The 27,148-nt window shown below is 41.3% G+C and overlaps 1 protein-coding gene across 4 annotated transcripts in view; it reads right to left on the bottom strand.

Moving 5' to 3' along the window:
- Phkb (phosphorylase kinase regulatory subunit beta) overlaps window positions 1–27,148 on the bottom strand; it is a 199,180-nt gene that overhangs the window by 11,660 nt on the left and 160,372 nt on the right. For 3 of the 4 annotated variants that reach the window (XM_005367020.1, XM_013353722.2, XM_013353723.2), the window contains 8 exons: window positions 25,294–25,355; window positions 25,042–25,204; window positions 24,052–24,133; window positions 22,064–22,121; window positions 19,919–20,009; window positions 16,890–17,092; window positions 6,601–6,735; window positions 1,336–1,465 (listed from right to left, as the gene is read on the bottom strand). In XM_005367020.1, the coding sequence (XP_005367077.1) occupies window positions 1,336–1,465; window positions 6,601–6,735; window positions 16,890–17,092; window positions 19,919–20,009; window positions 22,064–22,121; window positions 24,052–24,133; window positions 25,042–25,204; window positions 25,294–25,355 (924 nt within the window). Of the gene's footprint in view, window positions 1–1,335; window positions 1,466–6,600; window positions 6,736–16,889; window positions 17,093–19,918; window positions 20,010–21,128; window positions 21,220–22,063; window positions 22,122–24,051; window positions 24,134–25,041; window positions 25,205–25,293; window positions 25,356–27,148 lie in introns of all 4 variants that reach the window. The other variant, XM_005367021.1, reaches the window with a different exon arrangement.

The raw sequence follows: 27,148 nt of genomic DNA, 5'->3' as shown, positions 1-27,148 counted from the left end.
ACTGATGTAGAGCGGCCAGCTCACTGTAGGCTATGCCACCACCCCTGGGGCCTGTGGTTCCAGTTATGTAAGAAAGCAGGCTGACCCACCTGCCAGCAACTGCAACACCTGGGAGAGCCAGTCCTGTACCTCACCTGGGCAACACAATAGAGACAACCCTGTTGGCCGAGGTGTGGGGGTGTGGATGAGTATGCCCCGAAGTTGTGAGCATGGGAGAGCTGTCCCCATTACTCATCTACCATGTGGTGGCATGGGTAGGGGAGAGAAGCCCCCTACCTCATCAATGCCTGAGGCAGGTGGGAGAGCTGACCTGAGGGCCGAAGAGCAGAAGATCTAGCCCAAATGCCACCCCCGGACAACACAGTAGAGCTGGCCCTGAAGGTGTAAGTGTAGGAGATCCAACCCTGCGGATATGAATGAAGAACTGGCCCCGCCCCTTGCTTATTGCTGCAAAGGGTTAAAGCAATGCAAGAGAGCTCACCCTGGTGGTGGACGCGGGAGAGCTGCTGAGCTAACCAACCTAGCAACCACTCAGGCCCAGAACCAGGATTATGAGTTGGCCCATCCCAATATCCACTCCATCTGTGATCTGCTGGAACACATGAAGGGCTCGGTCCTGCAGACCCAAAGATGCAGGATCTCCATGACACAGGACAGCAACAGGATAACCAAGAGGAGTTCCATGAGGGCCCAGCATCGGTAGAATAGCAAAAAGTAGAAGCCTCAAACCAGACCAATAACTCTTTGCAATGAACACTTGCAAGTAAAGACACATGAACAAAGGGGTTAATGTGTGACTCACTGTGTCACACTACAGCTTCCATGATGAGATTCCTGCCACTTCTTTTCTTTTCTTTTTTCTTTTAAATTTTATTGGGGGGGGGGGTGGCTGCAAGGGCAGAGGGTGGATACACAGGGATGGGAAGTGAATGGGACCGAGATGTTTGATGTGAAGGACACACAGAATAAATAAAAAGCAAGTCAAAAAAAAAAAAAAAAAGGAAGGCTGAGCAAGCCATGGGGAGCAAGGCAGTAAACAGCATTCCTCTGTTCCTCTTTCAGTTCCTGTCTTGAGCTCCTGCGCTGACTTTCCTTCATGGTGGACTAAACACTGAGATGAAATAAGCCCTTTCCCTCACAAGATGCTTTTGGTTATGGTGTTTATCATAGCAGATGATGACTTATTTTCTGGCATTTTATTCTGTCTTGAGCACCCCAGTTTGAACATTCTTAGAACAAAGAATGTTTGCAAAGAAGAAAAGTTGTCTGCAGTGCAGAGAGGAGAGCATCCCTTCCCTCCTCTTGGTCCTTTCTCCCGAATTAAGTGAACTTTACCTGTGGCAAATGCTTCCCGGCTACAACTATACCATTGGGTGTGCGTTCCAGGATCTGCCATACTCGGTCGTAGAACCCCGGGGGAGTTCTATTCAATGACCCATCGATCTGACGTCTATCCAGCCAGCATCTGCAGAATAGAGGAAAAGTTGTAATATTGAAAATCAAGTTTGTTCTCGGAGAGAGCAGGGTTCTGTGCGCCAACTGGGTGAGCAAGAGTGAACACTTCAGTGGTGTCTATCTGCATGTTTAGTGCAGGAGCCAAAGGAGGGGAGCGCCACAGCTTAAGGCATTAGCAGGCAAAACCATGTTCTCCAGCAAACTATGAGCTGTTTACTACATCATCAGATGATTTCCCACATCAAAAATGGGCACAACCAGCTTCACAGTTATTTATACTGTTCTCACATTAATAAAAAACAAGCACCAGAAAGCCATGGAAATCATATAGTTAGATCCTATAGATCCTCCCCAGAGTTGGCTCAACAAATATTTGGTAAGAAATGAACGAGCGAATGTTCAGAAAAGTATTACATAGCTACTTATATATGCACGTATATGCTCATACAAAATGAAATATCTTATTTTAAATCTTTTTATTAAATAAGAATGTCTATTTAAAAAAGGCTGAAGACTCAGCCCAAAAAACTAGACATAAAATTTTAAATGTCAACCAGATAATCTTATACATCAAAGTTATTACCAGAATTATAATAATAAACTTAAATTCTAGAGTAGATATTAACCTAATATGCCATTCAAAACTGTCAAAGGTTCAGAACCTCCTTTGTTTTTAAAGAATACACAATGACACAGTATAATTTTATAGAAGCTAAAAAATTGTGTGTGTGTTTTGTGTGTCCATGTGTCCGCGTGTGTCTATTTACACAAGATCCTTAAAAAAGACAGATTGACATAAACAATTATCACATGCAAGATGTGTCAGGGTCAACAGACTGACAATATTTCTAAGTACAAAGGTGGCTGTGTAGGACACAGTAAACAGCTAAAGACACTTGTTTTGTGGCAGAATACCAGTGCAATCTGATAAACTTAGTAATTAGGAGGAACCTTTTCCGGATGGCTGAAGTTTCCATCCACAGACCCAGACTTACACTGTTGCTTTCAGTGTTTTGTTAAAAGGCAACAAGGTCAATGATCTAGTGGTTCCTCGATGATGTTTTCCTTTGCTAACTGAATACTCTCTGCATTTGGTTTTTAACCATATTCCTTAAATATGGTTAAAATACGGTGACAACAACAAAAATATATTTCAGAGCTCTATGAAGTTATGCTAATACTATAAAAGGAGCATTTGTTTAGAACATAAAACGAACAAGAGATTATTCGTAATGGAGCTGGGAAGTTATTTTAGAAGATATTATTATTAATTATTAATCTGTATGGGCGTTTTACCTATATGTATGCTTGTGCACTATGTGCAGGGCTGGTGCCTGTGGAAGCCAGAAGAGGGCACTGGATTCCCTGACTGTGGAGTCACAGGGGGTTGTGAGCTACCATGTGGGTGCTGGGAATGGAGTCAGGTCATTTGTAGGAGCAGCCAGTGCTCTTAATGGCCGAATCATTTCTCCAGCCTCCTTTAAAACTGTCATTTCATTTTGAAAAACTTTATACTTACAGAAGTCACGAAAATAATGCCAATTTCTTCTACCTCTTCACTCAAGCCCTCTTCCAGTCTTATCATCATATATAATCATGGCTTAACCATTGGCACCAAGAAATCAAAAGCCATACAATAGCAGGAATTTATCCGTGAGCCTTCTTGACATTCTACCAAGTTAGGCTCCAGTTCAGGATGGCATGTGTCATTGAGTTTCCATGTCCTGAGGGCTCCTTGAATTTGTGGTAATTCTTTATTTATTTATTTATTTATTTATTTATTTATTTATTTATTTATGTTTTAAGTGCTTATACTTGAGCAATATCTGCTGTCGCAGGATTTTCCTCTGATTGGGTTCTATAGTGGTTTCTTGTGAACTAATGCATTTTGGCAAGAACATCTGGAAGAGATACAGGGTCAGCCCCATATGAGGGTGTATGGAAGTGAAGCCTTATCACCAGCGATGTCATCTTCATCACTTGGGTTAAGGGAGTCATCAGGTTTGTCCCCTATATAAAATTACTTGTTTTCCCTGTGCTATTGTACAGAAGGAAGTTGGACAGAAATACTCAGAGGCTGTGTGAGTTCTCACTCCACGTTTCTTCTAGCAATGGTTCTGGCCTGCAGCTACTGCTGTATTTTCTCAGTTATCATTTTCTGTTCCCATCCGTCTATCTGAACTTAATTAGATTCTGCCTTAGGTGGAGTCCCCTCTCCACCATTCACTGATCTCTATCAGCTTATCTGTTTATAATCTATTACTAGTCTATGTGTATTTCTTCTACACAAATGATTAGGTACCCGTTTGGAAAAAACAAAAACAAACAAAAACCACATCTCAGTTGGGGTCCCAAGAGCCTCTCCCAGACTCTGTAGTGTCACCTGCACATCTCTGGGGTATATTGAGTTGGCTTTTTTTTTTCTTTCTGGCACAAAGATGCTCCTGGCTTACATTTTTTTTTCCCCTCGTATTTTTTCCTGTCTTCCTCTGAAATCAACCATTTCTCCAAAAAGGGCCAATTCTTTCATTGCAATGTTTAGAATCCAACTGCTTCAGGTTTGCTCACTACTGTGGCAGTTTCACGGCTCCTAGGGCATCTCAGTAGACAGAACTAGGAAACACATGGATGCATATGCGCAAACACAGACCTATGTTCATTTCTGTATCTATCAGCGCAAAACCATGACTTCATATTGGTTTGTCAACTCAAATCAACCTGCCCCCCCCCCCACTTTATAGGAATGGCCAGTAACAGAAATCTCCTTTTCAGTCATAATACACTTACTCATTTATTCAATCTTAATACATGTATACATGAAATTCAGACTGCTAGTGAACAAACATTGGCGAGAAGCAAGCTTTAACAGGAGGCAGCGTCTGTGTGTGGTTTGGCTTATTCAGACTTTCGGCGTCTAGCCAAAGGAATGCTTTGACAGGGCCGCTGGCTTTGCCACCCTCCTCAGTGTGGTACTCACTGTGTGAGCCAGGCTTATATGTTGGTTTCCGCTCTATCATGAGCTCTTCCATATATGGACTGATTTTAATCCATTACTTAATTCTGGGCGCATGTTACACCTCTGCCACTTAAGAGGCGGTGCTCCATGCACAGAGGTCAGTGGGGAAAGGCTTACGCTGTGTTTACTCTGTTACGCTGTACCGGCTTCACCATTCCCATTCCTTCTTACCCTTCCCGAATAGCACTAGCTGCAGGAGTTTCTGACTTATTCTTCCTGTATTTCTTCTGCACAAATAAATGCATACGTTTTTAAAACTAAGAACTGACATTCTTCTGCATCTTGCTGTTTCATCTTACAATATATCTTAGAATTTCATTTTTCAAAGGCACACTTGTGTAGCATACCATATTATGTTCCAATCATTTCTTGTGTATGGACAGTCAGGTTGTAGAAATACTAACATTTTCACTTATAAGCAATGATCTAATCAATGATCTTATGCACACACATTTTCATGTTGTATTTACTAAAAGGACCTGAGTTGAAGCAGAGTTCTCTGATGTCAGATTCCACCAGCACGGTTGTACCCCAGCTACACAGCAGGTCCTTCTCCTCACAGCCTTGACAAATGCTCAGCATATGCTCTAACTTGGGCGCTGAGACAGGTAAGAAGTCTCTTGGCATTCCCCAGAAATGGCTCTAATTGTATATTAATATGAACATCTTTTAAAATAGTCAAAGGCCATTTTTTATAAAATGTACATATTGTTGATGTTCCCCTCCATTTTGATCTGGGGTGGTTATCTCTCAGTTCTTAAGAATTCTTGGATAGTAACTCTTCAGAACATGTTTGGATCCAGTTTCTTGGTTTTCTTTTGAGATTAGCTTTGCATTAAAAAATGTTATTTAAAATCTGATAAGCTTTGCTAGTTGTTTCTCATCCTCCCTTTGGGTTAAATCCTACTTAAGGTCTTTCCCACAGCAAGGTTAAAGAGAAATTCACCAGTGTTGTCTTCTCTGTCCCATGCTTTACATGCCGACCTCTAGTCTACTTGGAGGTGGTTGTGCTGTCATAACAAGTATCTGATTTTATCTGTTTGCAAATAGTGATCCAGTTGTGAAAAGAATTTATTTTAAAAGTCCATTCTTGATGCAGTGACTTGTGATGGCAATGTTCCTATGTAGTGGATCCCAAATGTGTGTTTATGGAAGGCTCATCTCTGCTGTCTTTCCTGCCTAGGGCCATCTGTTTACCACACTGTTTACTCACAGAAGCTATGCCCCCGGTTAAAACCATCTGAGAAAGCTTTTCTTTAATGTTTTCCATTTTTCTCGCTAGCTTTTCCACATGGAGCTCAGGAAACGGCTCTTGGGACATCATTATGATGCCGTTACATTTACAACCAACATTTTGTAATGTCAACTGTCCTATGACAAGGAGACTCACTTGTTTGTTCAAATCTATTGTTAGAGAAGACAGCGAGGCACACATCTATAATCTATCTATCTATCTCTCTCTATATATGTACATATATATAATTAATATAATATAATTACACTACTGTTCATTCTGGAATTAAACATATTAAATTCAAGGCAATCCACAAACACTTGTTTTGTTTTTTTTTCTTCTAAGTGAACTATATGGAAGGATTTATGTCTGATGCTTATAGTCTACTTAGGGAGATAGGGTCAGGCAGCACATCTCCATAATGCTACTAAACCCAAATTCTGCCAAAGTGTCGGGAGGAGATGCCAAATACTATAAAATTCCATACAAAAATTTAATCAAAGTTGTATAAAGTGTTATATAGTGCACTGATAATAAAAAAATAGGAGAGTGTTATAAACTATACCTGGAAAAAATATAAAATGCAAATCAACACAGAATCATAAATCCAGACATTTCGATTCATCCGTGTCCATGCTGTCTGGCTGGGAAGGTGGCCTCATGTTCTGCTGAGCCTCCTTCTGTTTTGGCCAGTCTGGTAGTCATGGTACTCACCAGAAAGCCCACACAATCATTTTGTCTCAGCATCATAAGTGCTGGGATCATAGGCATATGCCACCCTGCCTAGCGTCTTAAATTTCTTATTGATGTCATATTAATTTCTCATCCATATCAGCTAAAGAATCAGATGTTTCTGTGTCTTTCCGTGTCTACAGGAAACAAAAGCCTCTATTACCTTCCACTCTGCTGAGGCTGGAGAATGTCTAGGAGCAGCTGTTTAACCTCACTGGGCGAGAGCTGATACAAGTCCACGGCCGGCTCATCTCCACCACGGATCTGTAGTTCATACTCCATGGCATGGATGATCCACCTGAAGCAAGAACAGAGAACTCTTCAAATGCAATCACCTGGTGCTGCTTCCGGCAACACCCTTCACAGCACTGACGCATCCATAGCAGAATGAGGAAAAGGCCATTTCCATTTCCTGGATCACTGATATTTCTTTCATCCAGACTGTGACCTGATCAGAACCTTAAGGATGCTTTTAAACATGCAATTAGTTGTAAGACACGGGGAAAGCTAAGTACTTAGATTTCTTCCAGGTCAGACTCACTATTGCTCTGTAGCTGCTGCAGGAAACAAGCTGCAACCAAACAGCCCGCAGACGATTCCTCTTAAGATAGGGCTGAGATGCGCTATCACATAAAAGTCTCTTCCTGGGAATGACAAAAATAATGATGATTTCTAAAAATACAAATTTCTTTTTTAACCTCGTAAGTCATTGCCTGTGTTTGGAATACAAGGGGCAGTGAGTTGCAACCTAACTGCAGCAGTGTGTTACAGAAAAAGCACTGCCCCAGGCAGAGGACTGTCTTTCTCTGTCTGTACCCCCTTGAAGAACAACCCACCAGGCTACTATGGGCACAGAGGTGAAAACTTCAGGCCAATATAGTCAAAAGATACAGTCTTTCTGCCAAAGCTGGTTTGTAAAACAACAGTGACACTCCTTCGTGGGAAGAGTTTAATGTCTCAGTGCAAAGGATGGGAGAAAAACCTTAAACCACCCCAGGTGAGCAAGAGGTGCAGGCGACAAGGTTTAGGTCCCTGTGTGCTGGGCCAAGCCACAGGCCACAGACCAAGAGTCTCGGGTCTGTGACTTCCAGTCTCTGTGGTCTCAGATGAAGACAATTCTCACTTCTCCTCTCTCCTATTGCTGTTCTTTCTGGATACCAGAAATTTGAGTACACACCATAAAATGCTTGGCTTGAGAGAAACAAATTGCTCACTTGGATCTGACTACCACCCCATCACCACACACACACACACACACACACACACACACACACACACACACCTGATGCACTCCATATGACTGAGAACTGGTAGAAATTTTAAGAGGAGGGTCCTGGAGTGGGTTTTCTGGTCATGGGATCATGTCCAAGATGGGACCTTCCCCTTTCTGCTTAGTGTCTCTTGAGTGCCAAGATTCACTCTGCCAAGTGATGCTGCTGTGTTGTGCTGCTTGCCTCAGGCCCAACAGCAATGGAGACAACTGACTATGGACAAAAACCTTCAACACTGTGAGCCAAAACAAGGTTTGTCTTTGTAAAGTGATTCAAATATTTTGTTTCAGTAAGGGAAAACCCAGAACACAAGGACAGAATGTTAACAATGCACTAAAAATCATTACAGGGTTTGATTTTGTCCACCCCAGCTGCCTCCAGACATCCTCATCCCCACTCATGTCCAGCTTTTTCCAGGTGATCTAGTGAGTCCAGTTAGTGCCGTCTGTTGCAGTGTGGACTGATAACATGGTTTGGTGGCTTGATCTTGTTCAACACAGCTACACTGAAATCACGAGTACAGTGGCCATGTCACATCCAGAGATAGCATTTCATAGCGGCGTCTCCACCCTCCAGTCTTTCTTCCTTCCCCCTCTTCCTTGATGTTCCCTAAGCCTTGGCGTATTTCTTTAAATCAGCTGAAAAGTGAACGAAGAAGTTTTTCTATCTGGCAAAAAGTAGAATTTCTTGACTTGTTCACTGCCTGTATTAGAGACTATATTTGCCAACATGGTATACAAACATAACAGTCACAAGAACAGAGTCATTTTGGATGCTTTGATGTTAAAATTTCTTATAAAATTGTTACAAACATTTTAATTAAAAAAATTCTCAACAGACTGAACCTTTTCTTTTTTATAGTCTATGTAAGTTTAACTTAAAGTTACTTATAATTCTACTTTATTTTCCTTTCATTTTAATGCTAAATTTTATATTTGTAGTAGCTTAGAGTAATGGCCCATTATTGAGCCATGCAACAGAAAACCTGTACTCTGGTCTCTTAGAAAGCCAATGGGATAAAAAGGAACCATGGAGTGGAAGGTACTCTTCTAGACTACATGGCTGCAGATATGTACTAAAAATGCCATGTATGGCCTTGTTTTAAAGAGGAGGCAGAAAGTCCTTTGGGGGCTAGAAATTGGATGTTTGGTGATGTTAATTTTGGGTCTGATAACAGCACTGTGGTTAAGAAATCATGCTAGTTGAGCAGTGGTACACACAGTACTTTTGGTGCTTAGCAAGTAGAGGCAGGAGGACCCTGACTTTGAGGCAAGTCTGGGCTATATGGTAAGACCATGAATCAAACCAAAACAAAAACCAAACCACCAACAAAATGAACAACAACAGAAACAGAATGTATGTATGTATGTATGTATGTATGTATGTATGTATGTATGTATGTTTGAGACAGACTTTGAGGTTGGCCTATGTAGACCAAGCTGGCATTGAACTTGTGATAATCTTCTGTCTTACTCTCTCATGTGTTTGGATTACGAGTGTGAGCCACCATGTCTGGCTACAAACCCCTTTCAAAAAGACTACACCTTCTAAGATACTCAGGAATGAATGTCAAAACAGTCAATGGCAGATGTGATGATTGCCACACTCACATGTGTAAGTGGCACACTAGATTTTATTCAGGTGCAAAGAAAAATGGAATTCTGAAGTTCTGAGGAAAACGGATATTACTGGGAAACATACCAAGTGAAGTAGTCCCAGGCCCAGATAGACAAACACAACATGACTGCTCTCATTTGTAGAGCCTACCTTTGACCTCTAGTACGTTTAACTTGTAGTGTCTTTAGAGGTCAGGAAGCTAAGAAAGGGTCAATAGAGAGGGCGGCTTAGGGGACGGGGACATAGGAAAATATACAGAATATGGAAGTAGTTAGGGGATGGAGAGGCTTAAGCAAGGATAGGATATGGAAATTGGAGAGAGGAAAAGCTGAAGGGAAAGATTAACCAAAACTAAGCATGTTAGGAATGCCTTTATGTGAACCTATTATTTTAGAGTAAGCTGATTAAAAAACATAGTTTAAAAAATTTGAACAGAAGCACCCTGTATGAATGGATACCGTTCTTCCCAGAGGCCACAAGTTACTACCCCAGTGTCAGATGTGGTTTTCCTCCTTACGAGTTGGGGGTTGGAATGTCCCAGAAGCTTCCAAAATAGAATAGGCAATTGTCACTGCTCCTGGTTGCCCATTGAGCTAGATGGTAGGACCCAATTATTGAAGACGCCACACATTTCAGCTGCAGGACACAGAGAAATCATGCTGGCACTGAGCTGCAAGTCTCCGCTCTGCTGACTGGCTTTCATGATGCCTGAAGTACTATGGAGGCTCCAGGGGAAGAAAGGGCATCAGCAATTCCACACAGCTGTGGACTCTGTGGCTATAACACCAACCTGCCAGGCAAGATGTGTCCACTGGTGCCCTGTGGCCTGGCTACTGCGGGAATGGGTGGCAAAGCAATTTTGTAAGGCACATGAGGCCTGCCTCACTGGAGGAAGGCCATAGCTGCTACTTTAAACCTGGTCAAGAGCTATGGGAGTTTGGATGTAATGGCCCCCAGTGCTTATAGGGAGTGGCACTGTTAGAGGAAATTTGTCTCAGTTCACTTCCTGCAGATCAAGATGTGGAACTCTCAGCTATCTCTCCAGCACCATGTCTGCCTGTGTGCTGCTATGCTTCCTGCCAAGCTTAGGCAGTGATGGTAACCATGGAAAATAGAAAGCTGGTGAAGAGGTAATTCAATGAGGGGGCGTGTTCTAGCTCCAACAAATAGTAGAACTTGATAGCTTTGGCCACATGGTTCTGGCTTTTAGGACAGAAGAGAGGAGCTGTGTAATATTCCTCCGTGATTAAGGAAAGCTGCTGAGGTCAGACATGCATCAAGGGTGTCCTGGAATGGAGGCCAAGAGAGGCCATTGCACGAAGCTGAGGAGGTAAAGTCTGGGTTGCCTGGTAGACCCCAAGATATTGGAGACACCAGTCTTGGGATACCTGCCAAGGAAAGCTGCTAACAGGAAGTGGAACCAGCCCAAGAGAGAGCAGTGTGTTGCAGTCAACAAAGCTGAAAGGAGTTGGAGCTCTGAAGAGTTTTTGACATCAGACATGGAGATGTAGAGTTTGGAGTTTGCCAAGATGGTCTTGCTTTGGTCCAGTAATTCCTCACTGTGCTACCTTCCCTACATTTTGGAATGGTAATGTATATCCTGTGGCATTATATGTCAGAAGTTGATGTGGGATTCCCCTCTGTATGACTGAATATGTTTTATTACCATTGGTTGAAGCTGTTGGCCAATGGCTTAGAAAAGCAAAGCCAGGCGGGAAATCTGAGCAGAAAAATAGTGAAAGAGAAGATGGAGTCAAAGAGACACCACATAGCTGCTGAAGGAGAAGGACTCAGAACCTTTCCGGTAAGCCACAGTCTTGTGGGAATACTCAGATTAATAGAAATGGGTTAATTTAAGATGAAAGAGTTACCCAGAAATATGCCTGAGTAATTGGCTGAACAGTGCTGTAATTAATATAGTTTCTGTGTGATTATTCAGGTCTGGGTGGCCAGGAAACAAAAATGCACTCTCCTTTTACAGAAAGTATGTGATCTATTTTTTTTATTTTGATTTCATAGGGCATTACAGGAGGGGTGGGTGGGGGGAAGAATGTATGGAGGAGTGTGTGCACAAATGACCCAAATCCATTATTCAAATGTATAAAACTGTCAAAGAATTAAAATAAATAAGTTTTTAAAACACAGCTCCAGTTAAAGAATGAAAACTAAAACAATAACAAAACCCATCACTTACCAACTGTGCCCTACTGTTGAGTTACTTTTCAAATGGGGATATTACTATTTCTCATCTAACTTACTACACTGCAGAATAAATAAGGCCATATATATTTTAAAAGGCCCTTTGAAAGTCTAAAGAATCATAAATATGTTAGTAAAGGCTAATTTTTATATCAATTTTTAGAAAGACTAAAATATAAACAGGAAACAACACTGCACATAAAGTACTAAGGACAGTGTCAGAGACTCAGAGAAAGCAAATTACCCAGTGTGACACCGTGAAGATCAGAAGGTTGTGACCCAGTACCACTGTAACAATCACATGCCAATGGGAAAGGAACAATAAAGGTGCTTACTTAAAGGAGAATATCAAGAGACATTTTATCCAGGACTACTAATAGTTTAAAAGTCCACAGGAGTCTCTACTTCTTGTCTTCATTCCCATTGCCAAGGTCACAAAGGATGTGGCAATTCCAGCAATAAAAGCATTTACTTCCCAAAGTGGGGGAAAGAAAAACAGAAAAACGCGGGAGGTCAGGAGAATGATGCTTATCCTTGGACCACTGCCTGAAGAACCAGAGACACGTTTAATTTGCCAATAAGCAAATGAGAAAGTGACAGGCACACACGACTGACGGATCAGGCTTCAGACGTTTCACGGTTGGCTGGAGGATGAGAATGTCCTCCCTAAGGACAGCTGGAGGAGTTCTCCACAACTGTCCAGACAACAGGCTTGCCTCTGAACACACTCCTGTGGTGAGTGAGCCAAGGGCACCACTTTACGTGCCAGCATGCTATTTAATAGCACACCTTCCTCAAGGCATGGCAGTGAAAAGAGCACAGGTAACTGACAGCGCTTAATACACTCAGCTGACGCCTTCGGAAAACACAAGCCAGAAATAATAGTCCTGGTCCTGGGCAAGAAACCATGTTAGCAATTGTTTGCATATTATTTCAAGAGAATAAGGACTGATATTTGTGCTTAAACAGCATAGTAAATGACTGTCTACACTGTCAGTCTCCTAACCATGCTCTTTGCTACGCTGTAACACTACCCCTTTAAATCCCTGCCTTGAATCCCTGGTCCCAGTGGAAGCACACCTGCAGCCAGGGTCTTTGGAGGTACTAGGGTTAGTTGAGTTCGCAGGAACATTAGTGAGAGAGTATCTGGCCACTGGGAGACTCTTCACCAGAGCCAGATCAACTGATGCCAGGACCCTGAACTTCCAGAAACAGTGAGAAAATTAAATCTGACTATTTAAGTCACTTTACCTGTGAGATTTTTACTATGGCAGCCCAAGATGTCTAAGATTCCAGGGAACAGGAAGTGGCGAAGTTACAAGGGAGGATTTTTGGCCTGATTCACACTAAGGTAGAGAGTGTAACCGTTTGATGAAGCGACTGAGCTTCTGGTCACAAAACTGGAGTGCCCCGCCCTGTGACTCACTCCCTTTGCCCCAACCCTAATCATCAGAACAGGGCGGGGCAGTTGTCACCTCAGTTCCTCACCTCCCATCAAAGGTTCTTCAACTCAAAGGTACCAAAATGATGCTCATTAACTTGGGTTTGCAAGCGGCAACTCTCTTCCATTGCCCCAGCAATGCTAAAGTCTGAATCTTTGACACTGGTGGCCTTCTCTGAGCACCAAATACGTGATCTACAGTGGCCTCCTTGGACATCAGACAGGACTCACCTGGGTCACGGTTGCTTACAGAATGCCAAGGCAACATGAAAGGCAAGCTGAGAAAGGCCTGATAGCACACATCCCCAGGGTTTCTCCTAGTAAAGCCTGACTGACAGGCCTACAGTAGAAAGCAGTTGATTGCAGGTCTTTACAGTAATGGCCTGTCAGGAACTTGATCTATTTTAACATGAAGGCTGGCACACAAATCAATAATGAGACAGCAAATCAAATCATTATAAGGCTAGGGTAGCGTCCCTGTGAGCAGGCTGATTCTCTTCACAGGAATGCCTCACCAGCAGGATTAGCCGTGGAGAGGGGGGAAAACACTGGGCAACGAGTGATGCAGATCAAGAAACCTTGGAGAAGACGAAGGAAGGGTAAAGCACAGATAGAAGTGTGGGCAGCCCGTGGGAACTGAGGATAAGAAGTAACAGGATTAAAGTACACGCCTAGTGGATGCTGGCATTTCAAGAATATTAACATTAGAAAAAAATAACTGAAAATTTCAGACAAGAATACCCATCTGAGATGCTACCATCATCTAAATAATCAAAAAATTACTTTCTTTATGTTATGATTTCAGTCACAATAAGGCTGATACTTCCAGGTTCTAGGGCCACGCATGTGCAGACAAGCCCTCAGGCAGAAGTGCCTAAGGGCCCCCACATGACTCATGTGTGGTGTGGTTGCATCATCCACGTTATGACTCAGCTAAGCCCTTGCACGCGTGCATGAGTCCCGTCATCTGCATATGATGTAGTCAAGTCAACCCTCTGTGCGCACACGCTAGGCAGCTTTTAAAAGCTGGATGCGCAGCCTCTCTCTCCTCTCTCCTCTCCTCTCCTCTCCTCTCCTCTCTCTCTCTCTCTCTCTCTCTTCTCTCTCTCTCTCTCTCTGCACACTGACTTCCCCAGGCCTGTGCACACCCCCTCTAATAAACCCCTAAGCGGGTTTGTTGCGTGTTCCGTGTTTCCTTCTCACTAGCGCCAGGTAATTTCACTTTAAATCTTCCATTTAAAAAAAAAATCTACAATTAATGAATAGCTTAGAAGCAGCTACAGGTTCAACAATTTACAAAGAATTTGGCCTTCAAAAACTGTGTGAATAATTTGTTCACCAATTTTAAGCCAATCAAAACTGTTCCAGGACCTAATTTATAACGAAACATATGTTTGTGCCAGCAGGCAACCGTTAAAGGTGTGTACAGGGGAGGGCGGTCACCTCAAGGAGTAGAGATCTTAGTAAAAACTTATTGAGTATGAGGTAAATAAAAAGAGACAAACATGTAAACTGGAGGCCCAGAAGGAAAAGCCACCACTGAGAAGACTCTAGCAGATTAATGTGCAAACTGGAGGCCCAGAGAGGAAAATGTCACCTGGGTGAAGACTCCTGCCAGCTGACAGATCAGAACTCCCTGTTACACCAGGAAACTGTTGCAAATAGTGACCTTGAAAATATGGCCAGATAAATAAATCATTTAAGCTCTTCTTATAGTTTGATTAAGACAATATAGATCTAGATTTAGACAATATAGATAGTAGAAAGATTTGTATTTTACAGTTTTGTTTTGTTTAAGTGTGGTTAACATGACAAAAGGCTGCTTTGCCAGAGGTAATTTCCAGTATCAGAAGGGAAAAGCTTACTCTAAGAACTCCAACCTTTAAGACAGCCTTACTCTATCTCTTGAAGCAGAGCGGGGACTTAGAATTAGTTTCAATTCATTTGCATTTCTTGTCTCATAAGTAAAGGAGTAAAATCTCAATTTTTTATGCTTCATTATAACCTTAGACATTTTCAATGTATAGCTTCATGATGGTATGAAATCAACCTGAGTTTAACGGCAACCACACTTCAAATCTTTATCTGGACCAGCGGTGTGCAATATCATACTTCCTCACGACTCTGGGTAGCAGGAGTAAGCTACAGGTCCTAGTTACTGGTCTAATCATAGACAAAGAATTGATTACTTACGGTATACTCATGGTGTTGCAGAGAGTAAGGACAAGTAGCTATTACCACATGAGTGTCTACACTTTGGTAGCTGTCTGAAATAAAAACTAAGAAGTTGGAAAGCAATAAATGATACAAAGGAAAATATAATAAAGGCCCTTGCCACCAAACTTGAAAGCCTCAGCTCAGTCCCTGAGACCTACATGGTGGAGTGGGGAAACCATCTCTGTCTCTCTCGCTCTCTCTCTCAAACACATAAATATAAAGGTAAAGATTGCTTATTTCAAGAAGAAATTGATATGAGAAACTGCAAAGATTTTTTTTAAATCAACAATCCAGGGTCAAGACGAGCAGAAACAGTGTCCTTATTCATACTTACATACCCATGCATTCGTACTCAACAAATAGGGAATATATATTCTTTCCAACATTTGTTATTCTATATGATTGATCTGACTGTTTTGGTAAGGGTGTATTTATATGCCACTTATAATACACTTTATGGGTTGCCATAGTTTTTGAAGCATTTTCTTCTTCCATAGAGCAGTGAGGATGATGTGGAGGAAGGTTGGGCAGGCCCAGCACCCTCCCAGGGCTACAAAGCTGTAAAGGAGTAGGACCACAGAGGTCACCCTACTTACACTTCCCCAAAAGACTCTTGGTTAGGAATGGAAGCCAGAGAGCTTGAGGTACTCTTGCTCTTTCAAGGTTATTGACCAGAGGTCTGACTTAAAGTGTGGCTACAAACAAGATATCTTGACCTAGGGTGTGGTTACTTGGTGGTTTTGGTATTGAGAAGGCCCACAGTAGGTAGACCCATCCCACCCTGACCAAAGGTCAAAGAATTCAAGCCTATTCACCTTCTTCAAGGACTTGACAGGAGGTTTGACGCAGGGAGTGACTACCTAGAGGGTACTGGGTCTAACTTGTAGTTGCCGCTCCTCTAGCCTTAACTACAGAATGCTTAACTCAGGACACAATGGCTTTATGTGTCAAATACTGAAGCAGGTAATTGCTCTGTTTGTTCTTTGTATCATGTTAAAACAGTCTTTTGCCTTCTTTCCCCCTTTTTGGACTGGGGTATATAAGCATATGGAGAATAAATGCAGGTATATTCAGTATTCACTGGATTGGCCTCCTGGCTCTATCCTATGCCTCTGTATTTCTTTCATATCTCTATTCCTCCTACCGAATTTTCTAATCCACATGCCCCTATCCTGGAACAGGCAAACCCCATTGGGGCTAGACCCCGTCAGTTAGGAACATTTGAAACCACCAGTACCTTACTTTTAATTTTTTATCTAAGTTTACAATAGCAGCAATTCAACACTAGAGTTCAGTAGAAAACACATGCAGAGTATCCTTAAAATGCCAATTTCTTATTGGATCATGTCTTCTGACATGGTTTTGCTGGAAAAAAAACCATTTTCCTATCATGGCTCATCCATTTTATTTTTAAGAATTTTCACAAGTATTTGCTTGCTTATTTATTTATTTATTTATTTATTTTTATATGATATAACTTGAAATCCTTGGCATTTGATTTCATTGCTATTTTACTTGGGAAGTACATACAGGTGTGGATTCTTTTAGGCCCCTGGAATTCGTTCTTTAAACTACCAGATGCTACTTCCACAGGATGGAAGAAAGAGGCACTGTCCTAAGAATCCACAGACACTGGCTTTACGTGCGAAGTCCGGATCTGCTGGAGGACCACTTGAGTTAAGTCTCTATGCAAATCAAAGCACTTACCCAATTCGTATTTTCAGCATGCCACTGAACAGCTCGGGGCTATTCGAGATGATCCAGCCGATATGGATGACCAGTTCTTGCTGAATGACTGCCTCCCTTTCATCATGGGTATTACACTTATAATAGATAATGTTCTTAATCACTCTTGGAGACAGTGGATTAGAGATGACCTCCTCTTCATGTCCAAAGGCACCCAAAGTTACCTGTAATTGCCAGATTGTAAGGTTAAAAAAATTCCTAGCTACAAAAGAAAAAAAAAAAGAAAAAAGAAAGAAAAGAAAAAAGAAAAAGAAAAAATTCAAGGTTCAGGATGACTGGCAGGCTGAAATTGCTCTATGCAAGCTAGGGAGTTAGGAAGGATAACTGTTTCTAACATTTATTAAAATGGCTTTCAAAGCATGACTCCCACTGGGGTGCACGACAGTTCAGAGTCTGGTCTAAAATGTAAGTGCAGATGAGGGTCTCAGGGGAGTGAGGGTTGAGTAGATATAAATAACTATTAATTTGGGGTTGGGGCAATGTTAGTGCTAGAAAAGTCCCTAGAGCTGCCAGAATACACATATAGTGTATTTGGGAGATCTATTCTTACCGTTCTCAAGTAGAACCTTCCGCTCTATAACAACATTTCAACCTTTCCAAAGTCAGGAGGAAGGCCATGTAGTCTCAGGTAGCCCTCACTTACCCTGGTATAACGGTAGGTATATGTGGAGGGTTATGATCCATGGTACTAGATGCTCACCTATGGAATGAATGGATTGGCTGCCCACAAGCCTGCCAAAGAAAAAAGCTCAGAGGGAAATGACAAAGCTCAAAGCAGAAAGTGCTGATAGAGCTGGCAAGAGAATGCTCACATCTCCCCTATCCTTGGCCAGCTGCTTCTCAGAGGGCCTGCAGCGCTGGCTTCTTCCTCATCACTACTCCTCATCTCTTTCACGTACAGCTCCTAACTGTATGAGGAAGGGAAAGCAACAGCACCTCCGAGACACGTGATTTTAGAGATGAGGGATAAGGAGCAGAACATGGTCTTTTGCTCCAATGTTGTTGTGGAATAAAGTAAGAACTGGCTTGGTATAGTGGCAGACATCTAAAAATCTATTCTCTTGGGAGCTGAGGCAGGGTGATAATGAGTTTGGACCCAGCCTGAGCTTTAGATAATACATACATATACACATATATATTTAAACCAACCAACCTCTAAGAACTACTGATTTAGCAAACACTAATGATACCAACTAGTAAATATGAGTATGATTACATGGATTAAATGTCACCATGTAAAGAAAACAGAGGTACATTATTGGCGCCTAGATATAATGAGACCAAACTACTTTTATCCAAGAGAGCTTGAGATAATTTACAAGTCTCTTGAGGAAACCATACTACTTCAGTCAGAAACAGATCTTTGTACACTTTGCTCTATTTCCATGTCTCTGTCTGTGGAGGATGAGAATCCGTCCATGAAGAAACTGCCTGCCTCTGGCCATTAGGCAAAGCTGTTGGCATCTGGCCTCACCCTTGCAGTAAGAGAATCTTTCCCGGGGAGATGGTGTTGGTCTGGTGGACAGTAGTCCAGCCATAGCTGGAGCGCAGGCTCTGAGGCTTCTGAATGTGGGAGCAGGGTATTGAGGGGAGGCTGTAGCATCTTATAGACATTGTTCAGAATGAATACAACAAACCTACCCTTCTAGTGTCAGGTCAGTGACCTCCAAAAGTTCTAAGACCTATTAGCACAGGCGTGAGAATAAGCTGTACTTCAGTGCTATGGGCCTTAAACCAGGGGAGACATGTTTCTCAAACCCTGGCTATCTTTCTTCCACAGATGCAATGGTGTGGGACAAGGGCACAGATTCTGGCTACAGATAAAGACTCTAGAAATAAAAAGGTACTGGGTAAACGACTTCCTGTTCCTTGGTTTACCAAATCACTGACAGTGGTTTAAAGTTTACCTCCTAATGGAGAAAACTATACGGAAAGTAACTTTTTCTCAGCAATTTCTTTTTAGAGTAATTATTCTTCATTGCTGAACAACATCATACGAGAAGGTAAATAACATTATCCCAACATCCCTAAAGCTGGGTTCTGAATTAAATTATTTCAGTTTTAATTAAGAGTCCTGAAATATGAGTAATTAGTTGGTGTTATTAAGAAAGGTTAAAGAACTCCATTATTAAAGCTCACTATATCCCTAGATTAGCTGTCAGGAACACACAATAAACACATACATCTCCAAAGGAGAGACAAAGTAAACAGAGCTTCACTCTAATCAAATAACGAACCAGCCAGATGATTAGAGATTACAGAAGATGAGCAGCAGCACCAAACTCCACATGCGCAGCTCAAGCCAACCCATTCACCATCAAGCATTGAATAGGAAAGAGACACGGGGCTGGAGAGGGAGGAGAGGGGAAGGAGGGGGACAGAGAGGAGAAAGAGAGAGTGTGTGCAACTATAGATGGGCCTGTGAGCAGAAGTGAAGAGCTGACCCTGGTTGGTAGAAAGGAGCTAGGCGACAGGAGATGGCCTGGAGCGTGAAGGGTGTGGGAGCAGCACAGGCATGTAGACTCTGGCTCCTCTTCAATTTGAATGAATCCGTAAGGAGTGGGAAGGGAGCAGTCAGGTGGAGTGGAAGGAAAAAGTATCTTTGCTATGCACCTAGCTTCTGCTCTGAGCATCATAACCTGGCTGAGTGCCCCCCTCTAGGTACATTATTCTGCTCTGAGCATCACGACCCTGGCTGAGTGCCCCTCTAGGGACATTATTCTGTTTTCTACACTGGAAACTGCACTGAACTTAAGTAAACATGGGGGCTGAAAATGAAAGTCCCAAGGTGCAGGGCGAAAATGAGATGGCCCACTAAATGTTCTGCTACTTTCAGACTATGTGCATCTTTCCTGCTTGAGAAGAGACTTTTGAAGAAACCCCCAAGCCACTGGTAACCTCTTTGTAAGCTGTCCATGCCATCAAGGTGTCCAGACTAAGTGTCCTAAGCAGAAACTGCTGTGACTGTGATGTGGAAAACAGATACTTACCTGCTTGCCCTGCACTAAAACATTAGTAATGGATGGGGCCAGGCTGTCCACTACTTTACTTAAAAGACTTGCTGCACGGCGTACAACCGACCTGAGGGCAAAGAAGAAAGCAGGCCAGATCTTCACAAACAGAAAAGATGATGAGTGAATGGTGCCCTTGATCTGAGGAAACTTAAGACATAAACAGCTGGGCCTCACATGATAGAGAAGAAACAATAAACTGTCATTAGACCTGACTCCTCAAAGACAGTCTCACCCTCACCTCAGCCACCAAGCGGTGGTAAAGAGCATCACTGGTGCCAAGATCAATGTAAAATAATACGAGAAAGAAAAGGACCAAGAGGCCCTAACTATTCTTTTAACTGGGGCAGGAGAGGGAGGAATTGAGACTATTCTGCTCGACAGCAACAGATGCAAAAAAGCATCTCTGGTGTTTGTGACTGACTCCTATGCCAATTATACTACAGGTCTCTCTACAGTATGACTGTAAATCATGTGTATATGTGTGTGTGACTATGGGTACACGTGTGTACGAGAATGCAGGTGCCTGCAGAGACTGACAGCCTGGAACCCATGGAGCCAGAGTTACCAGTGGTCCTTAGCTGCCAGATGTCGGGAACCAAGCCTGAATCCTCTGGAAGAGCAGTATGCGCTCATAACTACTGGGCCATCTCTTCCTAACTTGAATTATGTTTCTTTTGATACCTGGATAATCAGATGCCTGAATTAGAAGACTCAGCAGTGAATTTCAGAAGTGAATTACCCTCACTTTCTTTCTCCATAAAGACAGAATGTTGGGGGATAGAATTCACACTTCTATTTATACATTCCTGAAAAAGTCTTAGAATATAGAGAGAACAGATTTACAGCCCCCAAATTACACCACATGCAATATATGACATTCCCCTCAAAAGTAAAATTTAGGTGAACATTTAGAGAAAGTAAAATCACAACCAATTTTTTTTAAAAAATTTTAGGATCTCCACAGAAATTGGCCTATAACAAGCATTTATATTTCTTAATTACAACATGAATGGACTAGTAGAAAATCAAGCCAATAGCTGACTGAGTTAGTGAGACACATACTCCCATTTCTAGAGAAACACTTTTACCGAATACTTGAACACCAAAAGACGCATTTAACCCTCGGAATGCAGATAAACCCACACATATCAAGCATCTCGAGTTTCCCAAATCCTGAGCATGTTACCTGTTTCCCATGCACCAGAAAGGTGGTAATGTGAGGGGCTATAGAGGAGGAAAATTTCTGGGTAAATGCAGCCCCGTATCGCACAGCCAGCCTGGGGGCAGTGGAAAGCCATAAAAGGGAGAATAGAATAAATAAAGCTTCCAGGACTCTAGTGCTTAAATATAACAGTCAGCATTTCCAAATGTTTGCTACTTAGTGCTTTATCAAGACATAAGTATACTGCAGAAGCAGGAACTGGCTTTGCTTAGCACAAGCAATACTCTATGTACCATGAAACACACTGTATGAACACATCTGCTGACGACATGTCTCACTAGACCAACAGCTTACGGTAGAAATTTGAAATATCTAAACCGGATGCTTATTTCTTTAGCAGGAAGAGTGTATTCACCATAAAGCAGAGCTGTAGTACCACTTACAAATTATTTTGTCCAGTCCCCTAACTTCAGAGAATAGAAAGCTGAGGTTTACTACCATCCAGGGAGTTTCATAAGAAACTACTTGAGACTTAATTGCATCAAAATGTATATCTGGGTACACTCTCCTCATTCTGAATTTAAACAGCTTTATTCATGACTTTTTCAACTTAAGTGATAATTACCTTTAATTATTTTTGCTAAGGATTAAATGGTATTTTATGACCTTCTAAAACAACAGAACAGATTTTCTAGACATAGGATGGAAATGAAAAAAAAACCCTCCTTGGGATAGTGCAGCCTGGCAGAGTGACTATCCTGCCGCCCGCGAGGACGCTCAATCCCTGGAGAGGTTTTTATCCCATATGTTTTTCTAAGTCTGAAGTCAGGGTGCCATAACTCTAGAGTTCAAATGTCAAAATGAGGATGAGTATCATCTGTAAGAATGAACTGTTATTGTTAAGGTGCCAAATATAACAATATAAAAAATAAAATAACAACAAGGAAACTAATACAAACCAAAGCTTTTTGCTGCCAGCTCTTCTATACACTCTCTCAATGTGATCAGACACAGTACCTAGGCACAGGATAAGAAAGTCTTTATTGAAGAAAGCTTTTAACTAAGTGCACAATATTTATTCCCCTTAAATAAATAAGGTGGAAAACCACCTCTTAAATATTCATTTTGTTTTAAACTGACTGGTTTAAATACATAACCCAAATAAGCAGTGTAGTGCTTTCACGGCTATTGTTTCCCTAACTAATATGTAATCTGATCTTTTAAGCAAATGCAAGTATTATTTTACCTTTCTACAGAAAACAGAACATAGTAAAATAATTAGGCAACTGAATATACCCATTTTTTCAGTGGAAGGTTACTAAGGCCCTGTTAAGTGTGTGGAGCTGTGATAACCCAACACACCCCGAAAATTCACACTTAAGCCATGACTCACATGTGGTCAATACACCCCCGGGATTATCACTTTGGCCACAGCTCACATGTGGACTGATTTGTCAGTAAGAAACCATGTGACAGAATTGAGCACCAATAAGTTAGTAAGGATAAAGAAAAACACCTTTACAATTTCCTATCACTTATTTTTATAGCCTTAAATTAGATTAAATCTATCCAGGTTCCATGCTGCCTGCAAATGCTGGCTTGGTGGTGCAGACTGTATTCCAAGCTACTCAGCTGAGGCAGGAGGACTGCTAGTGCAGAGCGTGGCTGCAGCACAGAGAGCACAGAGGGGCCAAAGCACAGTGTGCACAACCTCTAATAAAGTGTAGTAGCAGGGTTAGAGAGGCAGCTCAGTGCAGCACATTCCCCTAGCAAGCACCCCCAGTACTGCAAAATAAAAACAAATTAAAAAAAAGCAATTCTAAAGTCATTCAGATACCTAAGTAAAAGACGATTATTAGCAAGTTTATAAAAAATGCCTTGAAAATATTTCCCAGTAGTAAATAACTGAAAATAAAAACCCCAAGATAACTCCAAGTGTTCTTATTATATAATATTTTAATGATTTAAAAGATTTAAACATTGTTACATATATACTTAAAATTTAGATTCCTAATAACAAGTTGAATTCTTTTTTAACTTTAAAATATCTTACTTCCTTTTGGTTTAACTAAAGTTTAAATGTCAATGACTTTCCTTAATACAGTTAAGATTCTGTATTAAGTATTAAGACTTAAAAAAATAAAAGATTGTGTTTGAAATCTGCTTCATACTACTCGAGAATTATGACTGCTACAATACTGTAGAAACTCAGGAGGCTTTGTCTGAGTAACTTGAGTTCATTACCAGACTGTAACAGTGAGTTTCACAATGGCATTTAGGGTACTTACACTTTAACCAAATTAACACATACCACTGAAAGGGTTTTGAGATAAGTCAGAAAATCTGATGACTACAAATTAAACATATTCCAATATATTCTATATTATTCTGTATTATAAAATGCCAGAAACAGATCATGATATAGAACGTTAGGATTCTTCATAGCAGAGACCTTACATACAAATGTGGACTTCAAGGATAACTGGGTCTCCTTTCAGGGTAGAGTGAACAAAGACACAATTAGAATGACTTATTTTTTTTATTGATCACCGTCAGAGCAAAATTCTATTATTCTGTTCCAAATGGCTACAACAAACCATGAAGAAGCCATTTTTCATAAATGTAGCTGTTCAATACTATTTTTGAAAAATGGCAGGAAATAAAGAGGGAAACAATGTCAATAAGCAACTATGGGGCGCTCAGAAGGTCAGAGTCACAGGCAGAAATCAGGCTCTAGAACAGCCAAGCACAGAAGCAAGCCATTGCATGAGGGTCACATCGGAGTCTGCTGTGCTAGACGGAGAAGGAATGCTTTCCATTGAAGGAGTGAGAGATTTACTGGAAGAGGAAAATAACTTAGAACAGTAGGCATTTTTATGTTCATCTAATAGATATTCAGATTATAGAGGTCCTCTTATAAATATGTCCCCTGCTTATTTACTCTTACCTTCCATGGTGATGAAGTTAGGGCCTTCTCTTTTCAGCAGGATACCCAGCAGAATGGTTTGACCGGCCAGACAATTGCAGTCCTGAAAACATCAATTGGCATAAGAACTCGGATAAAATAAATATCAGTAACCATAGGATTTAACTAATAATAAATCATGATACAGAGAGGAAATATGGAACCGAAGAAAAAGAAGATGTCATTGATATAATAAATATAAGATGACATTACAGACCTCTTGGTCTGAGATGCCTGGAAGGCAGAGGGTACACAGGCCAGCTTCTGGATATGGCAGGATTTATAGATCAAATCAGATTCTACAGTGTGTACAATATTAATGTACCAGTATCTGAGACTTTGCCAGTATCCGAGACTCTTCCTGATTTTACTTATTTATTAATGGCAGATCATGCTACAGTCAGGGTATAATGAGACACATGAAAGGAAGGGACACATATAGAATATTTGCATTTCAGGTCTGTTTATGTTCTTTGTGGCTGCTATGTGATAGCCTTGTTTATGTGGATTAATAAGAAGCTAGCCATGACTGGAAGGAAAGTAGTCTCTATGCTCAAATCTGTGTGGTCAAACAAGATCCAGTGTTTACAGCTCTACCAATAAGGTTTAATCTCTTTTTATAAGTGTGAGTAATCTCAAGAGATTAACAAATTGCTAAAACACTCATGTGGGCACAGTCAGAGGACTATGTTCCTCAGTGATGGGAGAGACAAAGCACTCATTGGAACTAAACTCTGGGGCAGAAGAGCTGAGAATGGAGCAGAGAGGGAAAAGGGCACTGAATGAGCTGCTTCACACATCCAGCTCCAGCCCGACAGATTCCTGTACATCTGCACTCTTTCATGCATGCACACCGACTCTGGCCAAGAGGACAACTTTCCCCTGCTTGCCCTGGGTACAGAGCAGAGGACACAGACCCACAGCCTGATGGAGAGGTCCTGTCCTGGCCAGTGTGATTACATCTTTGCTCACTTTCAGCTTCTGGAGGATTTCATGGGTGGATTTGTTTCTCCACGCGGTAATGGTGATGTCCGGTTCCTGTCTCAGCTCAGGAGTATCTACGGTACTGCTCTGTCGTTTGACTTTTGAATGCTTGGGAAATTCAAGTTCTTCAAAGCTCTTAAATTCTGGAAGTCTGGAAAGCAAAAGAAAACATTTCAGATTCCCCGCTTCCTTAATGTAATCACAAGAAATGCAAAAACCAAGTAATTCAAGGGAACTTACTTTTCTGTGTCACTAATGCGTAGAAAGTCAAGCTGTTCTACCACAGCTCCAGATATCAGTGTCTGAAATGTGAGGATTGAAAACGTTTACATCTGCTAAGCTACACTCGGTGCTCAGACTTTTCTAGAAGCAATGCTGAAGTTTGCTTAAATACGACTTTGAAGTGATTTCTTAAATGAACATTCCAAATTTAAATATTTCTATATGTAACAAATGAAAACAGAATACAAGCATCTATAAATAGACTGCAGACACCAAACAACAAGTTCATGAGTCATATAAAATAGGAAAGCCACCACAAGATGGTCTCTCTGTTCGCTGAATTATAAGCGTTTATTTATTACAGTGCTGGGGATGGAGCAGAGTCTCCGCTGATTGTTTTAAACCTCCATCTTTATATGCTTTGTTTTTAAAGTAGGTACTAAAATATTTCAGCATTTATTAAACTTTTAGAAAATGAAGTACTAAATTGTTTGGGGGAAAGGCAATAGACAATTATGCCTTGGATTCTGATATTGCAATATATTTCAGAGCCATCCAGTGATGTAATAATCAACTCTCCATTTTACAGGATCATGAAGGTAATGGTTATCTAAGTAATTGCTTCTCTTCCTTCTAGCACATGACCACCCATATGGTCATTCTATATCCCACTACTTCTCAATTATAAGTTGAGCAAGCTAAGTTGAGTCTAAACTCAAACACATTTTTTTTGTTTGTCAGTGTATCATGGTGAGTAGCATGAATGGATGATCATACGTAATGGCTTGTAGCTTTATCTATCACTTCTAATAATCTAGAGAAATAATGTCAGAAAACAAACTAAGTTATTATTATTTTTTAAATTAGGTATCCTTTTTAAGGTTATCTTACAAATATCATTTTATCCTAGTTTGTTTCAAATATGAAGAAGCTGAAGGTAGGAAATATTGCTTTGGGAGGCATATGAACCCATCATTTCTCTAGTAGAAATGATGAAAGAGGAACATTCACAAATACATAATTACAGATGCAGGGAGGACACACAACACAGGCACATCATCTTCCCTGTAGAGCAGGAATAAGAAAGCCAAATGTCCAACTCCTGTGTGCATGTCAATGATGTTCAACTATAAGCAGATTGCCCATATGCAAGCATTATGTTAGGTGCTAAGGATTATCATGAAAAAGATGTATGAAACCTTTTTCCCTTGAAGCTGACTGTGGTGGTTTGAAAAAAAATGGCCCTAAGGGGAGTAGCACTATTAGGAGATGTGGCCTTGTTGGAGGAAGTGTGTCACTATGGGAGCAGGCTCTGAGGTCTCTTTTGCTCAAGCTTCCCTCAGTGTGACAGTCAGTCAACTTCCTGTTGCCTACAAGATGCAGTACTCTCAGCTCCAGCACCATGCCTGCCTGCACACCACCATGCTCCCATCATGATGGTAATGGACTGAACCTCTGAAACTGTAAGCCAGCCACCCTAATTAAATGTTTTCTTTATAAGAGTTGTCATGGTCATGGTGTCTCTTCATGGCAATGAAAACCTAAACTAAGATACTGCCCTTATGAGTATGTCTATGAGATGGATACTATAAACTTAGTACACATCAGATGATGTGTGTGCAAAGCAGAGGAATGAGTGCTAAGTAGAAATAAGAACAGCAAGGGGAAGGGACACTAGGATGGAGAAATTTGAGGAGACAGGTTAGCCATTATATGTATGTGACCAGAGAAAATTTCTCAAACAAGATTCACATGTAAATCAGACACCGGAAGGAGGACTATAGCCAATATTCAGGCTGGAGGAGGACCTTAGTCAATGCTCAGGATGGAGGACCTTAGTCAATGCTCAGGCTGGAGGAGGACCTTAGTCAAT

Source organism: Microtus ochrogaster, unplaced genomic scaffold, assembly GCF_000317375.1.
Source record: "Microtus ochrogaster isolate Prairie Vole_2 unplaced genomic scaffold, MicOch1.0 UNK15, whole genome shotgun sequence".
Lineage (NCBI taxonomy): Eukaryota > Metazoa > Chordata > Mammalia > Rodentia > Cricetidae > Microtus > Microtus ochrogaster.
This window is presented reverse-complemented; position numbering and strand designations above follow the sequence as displayed.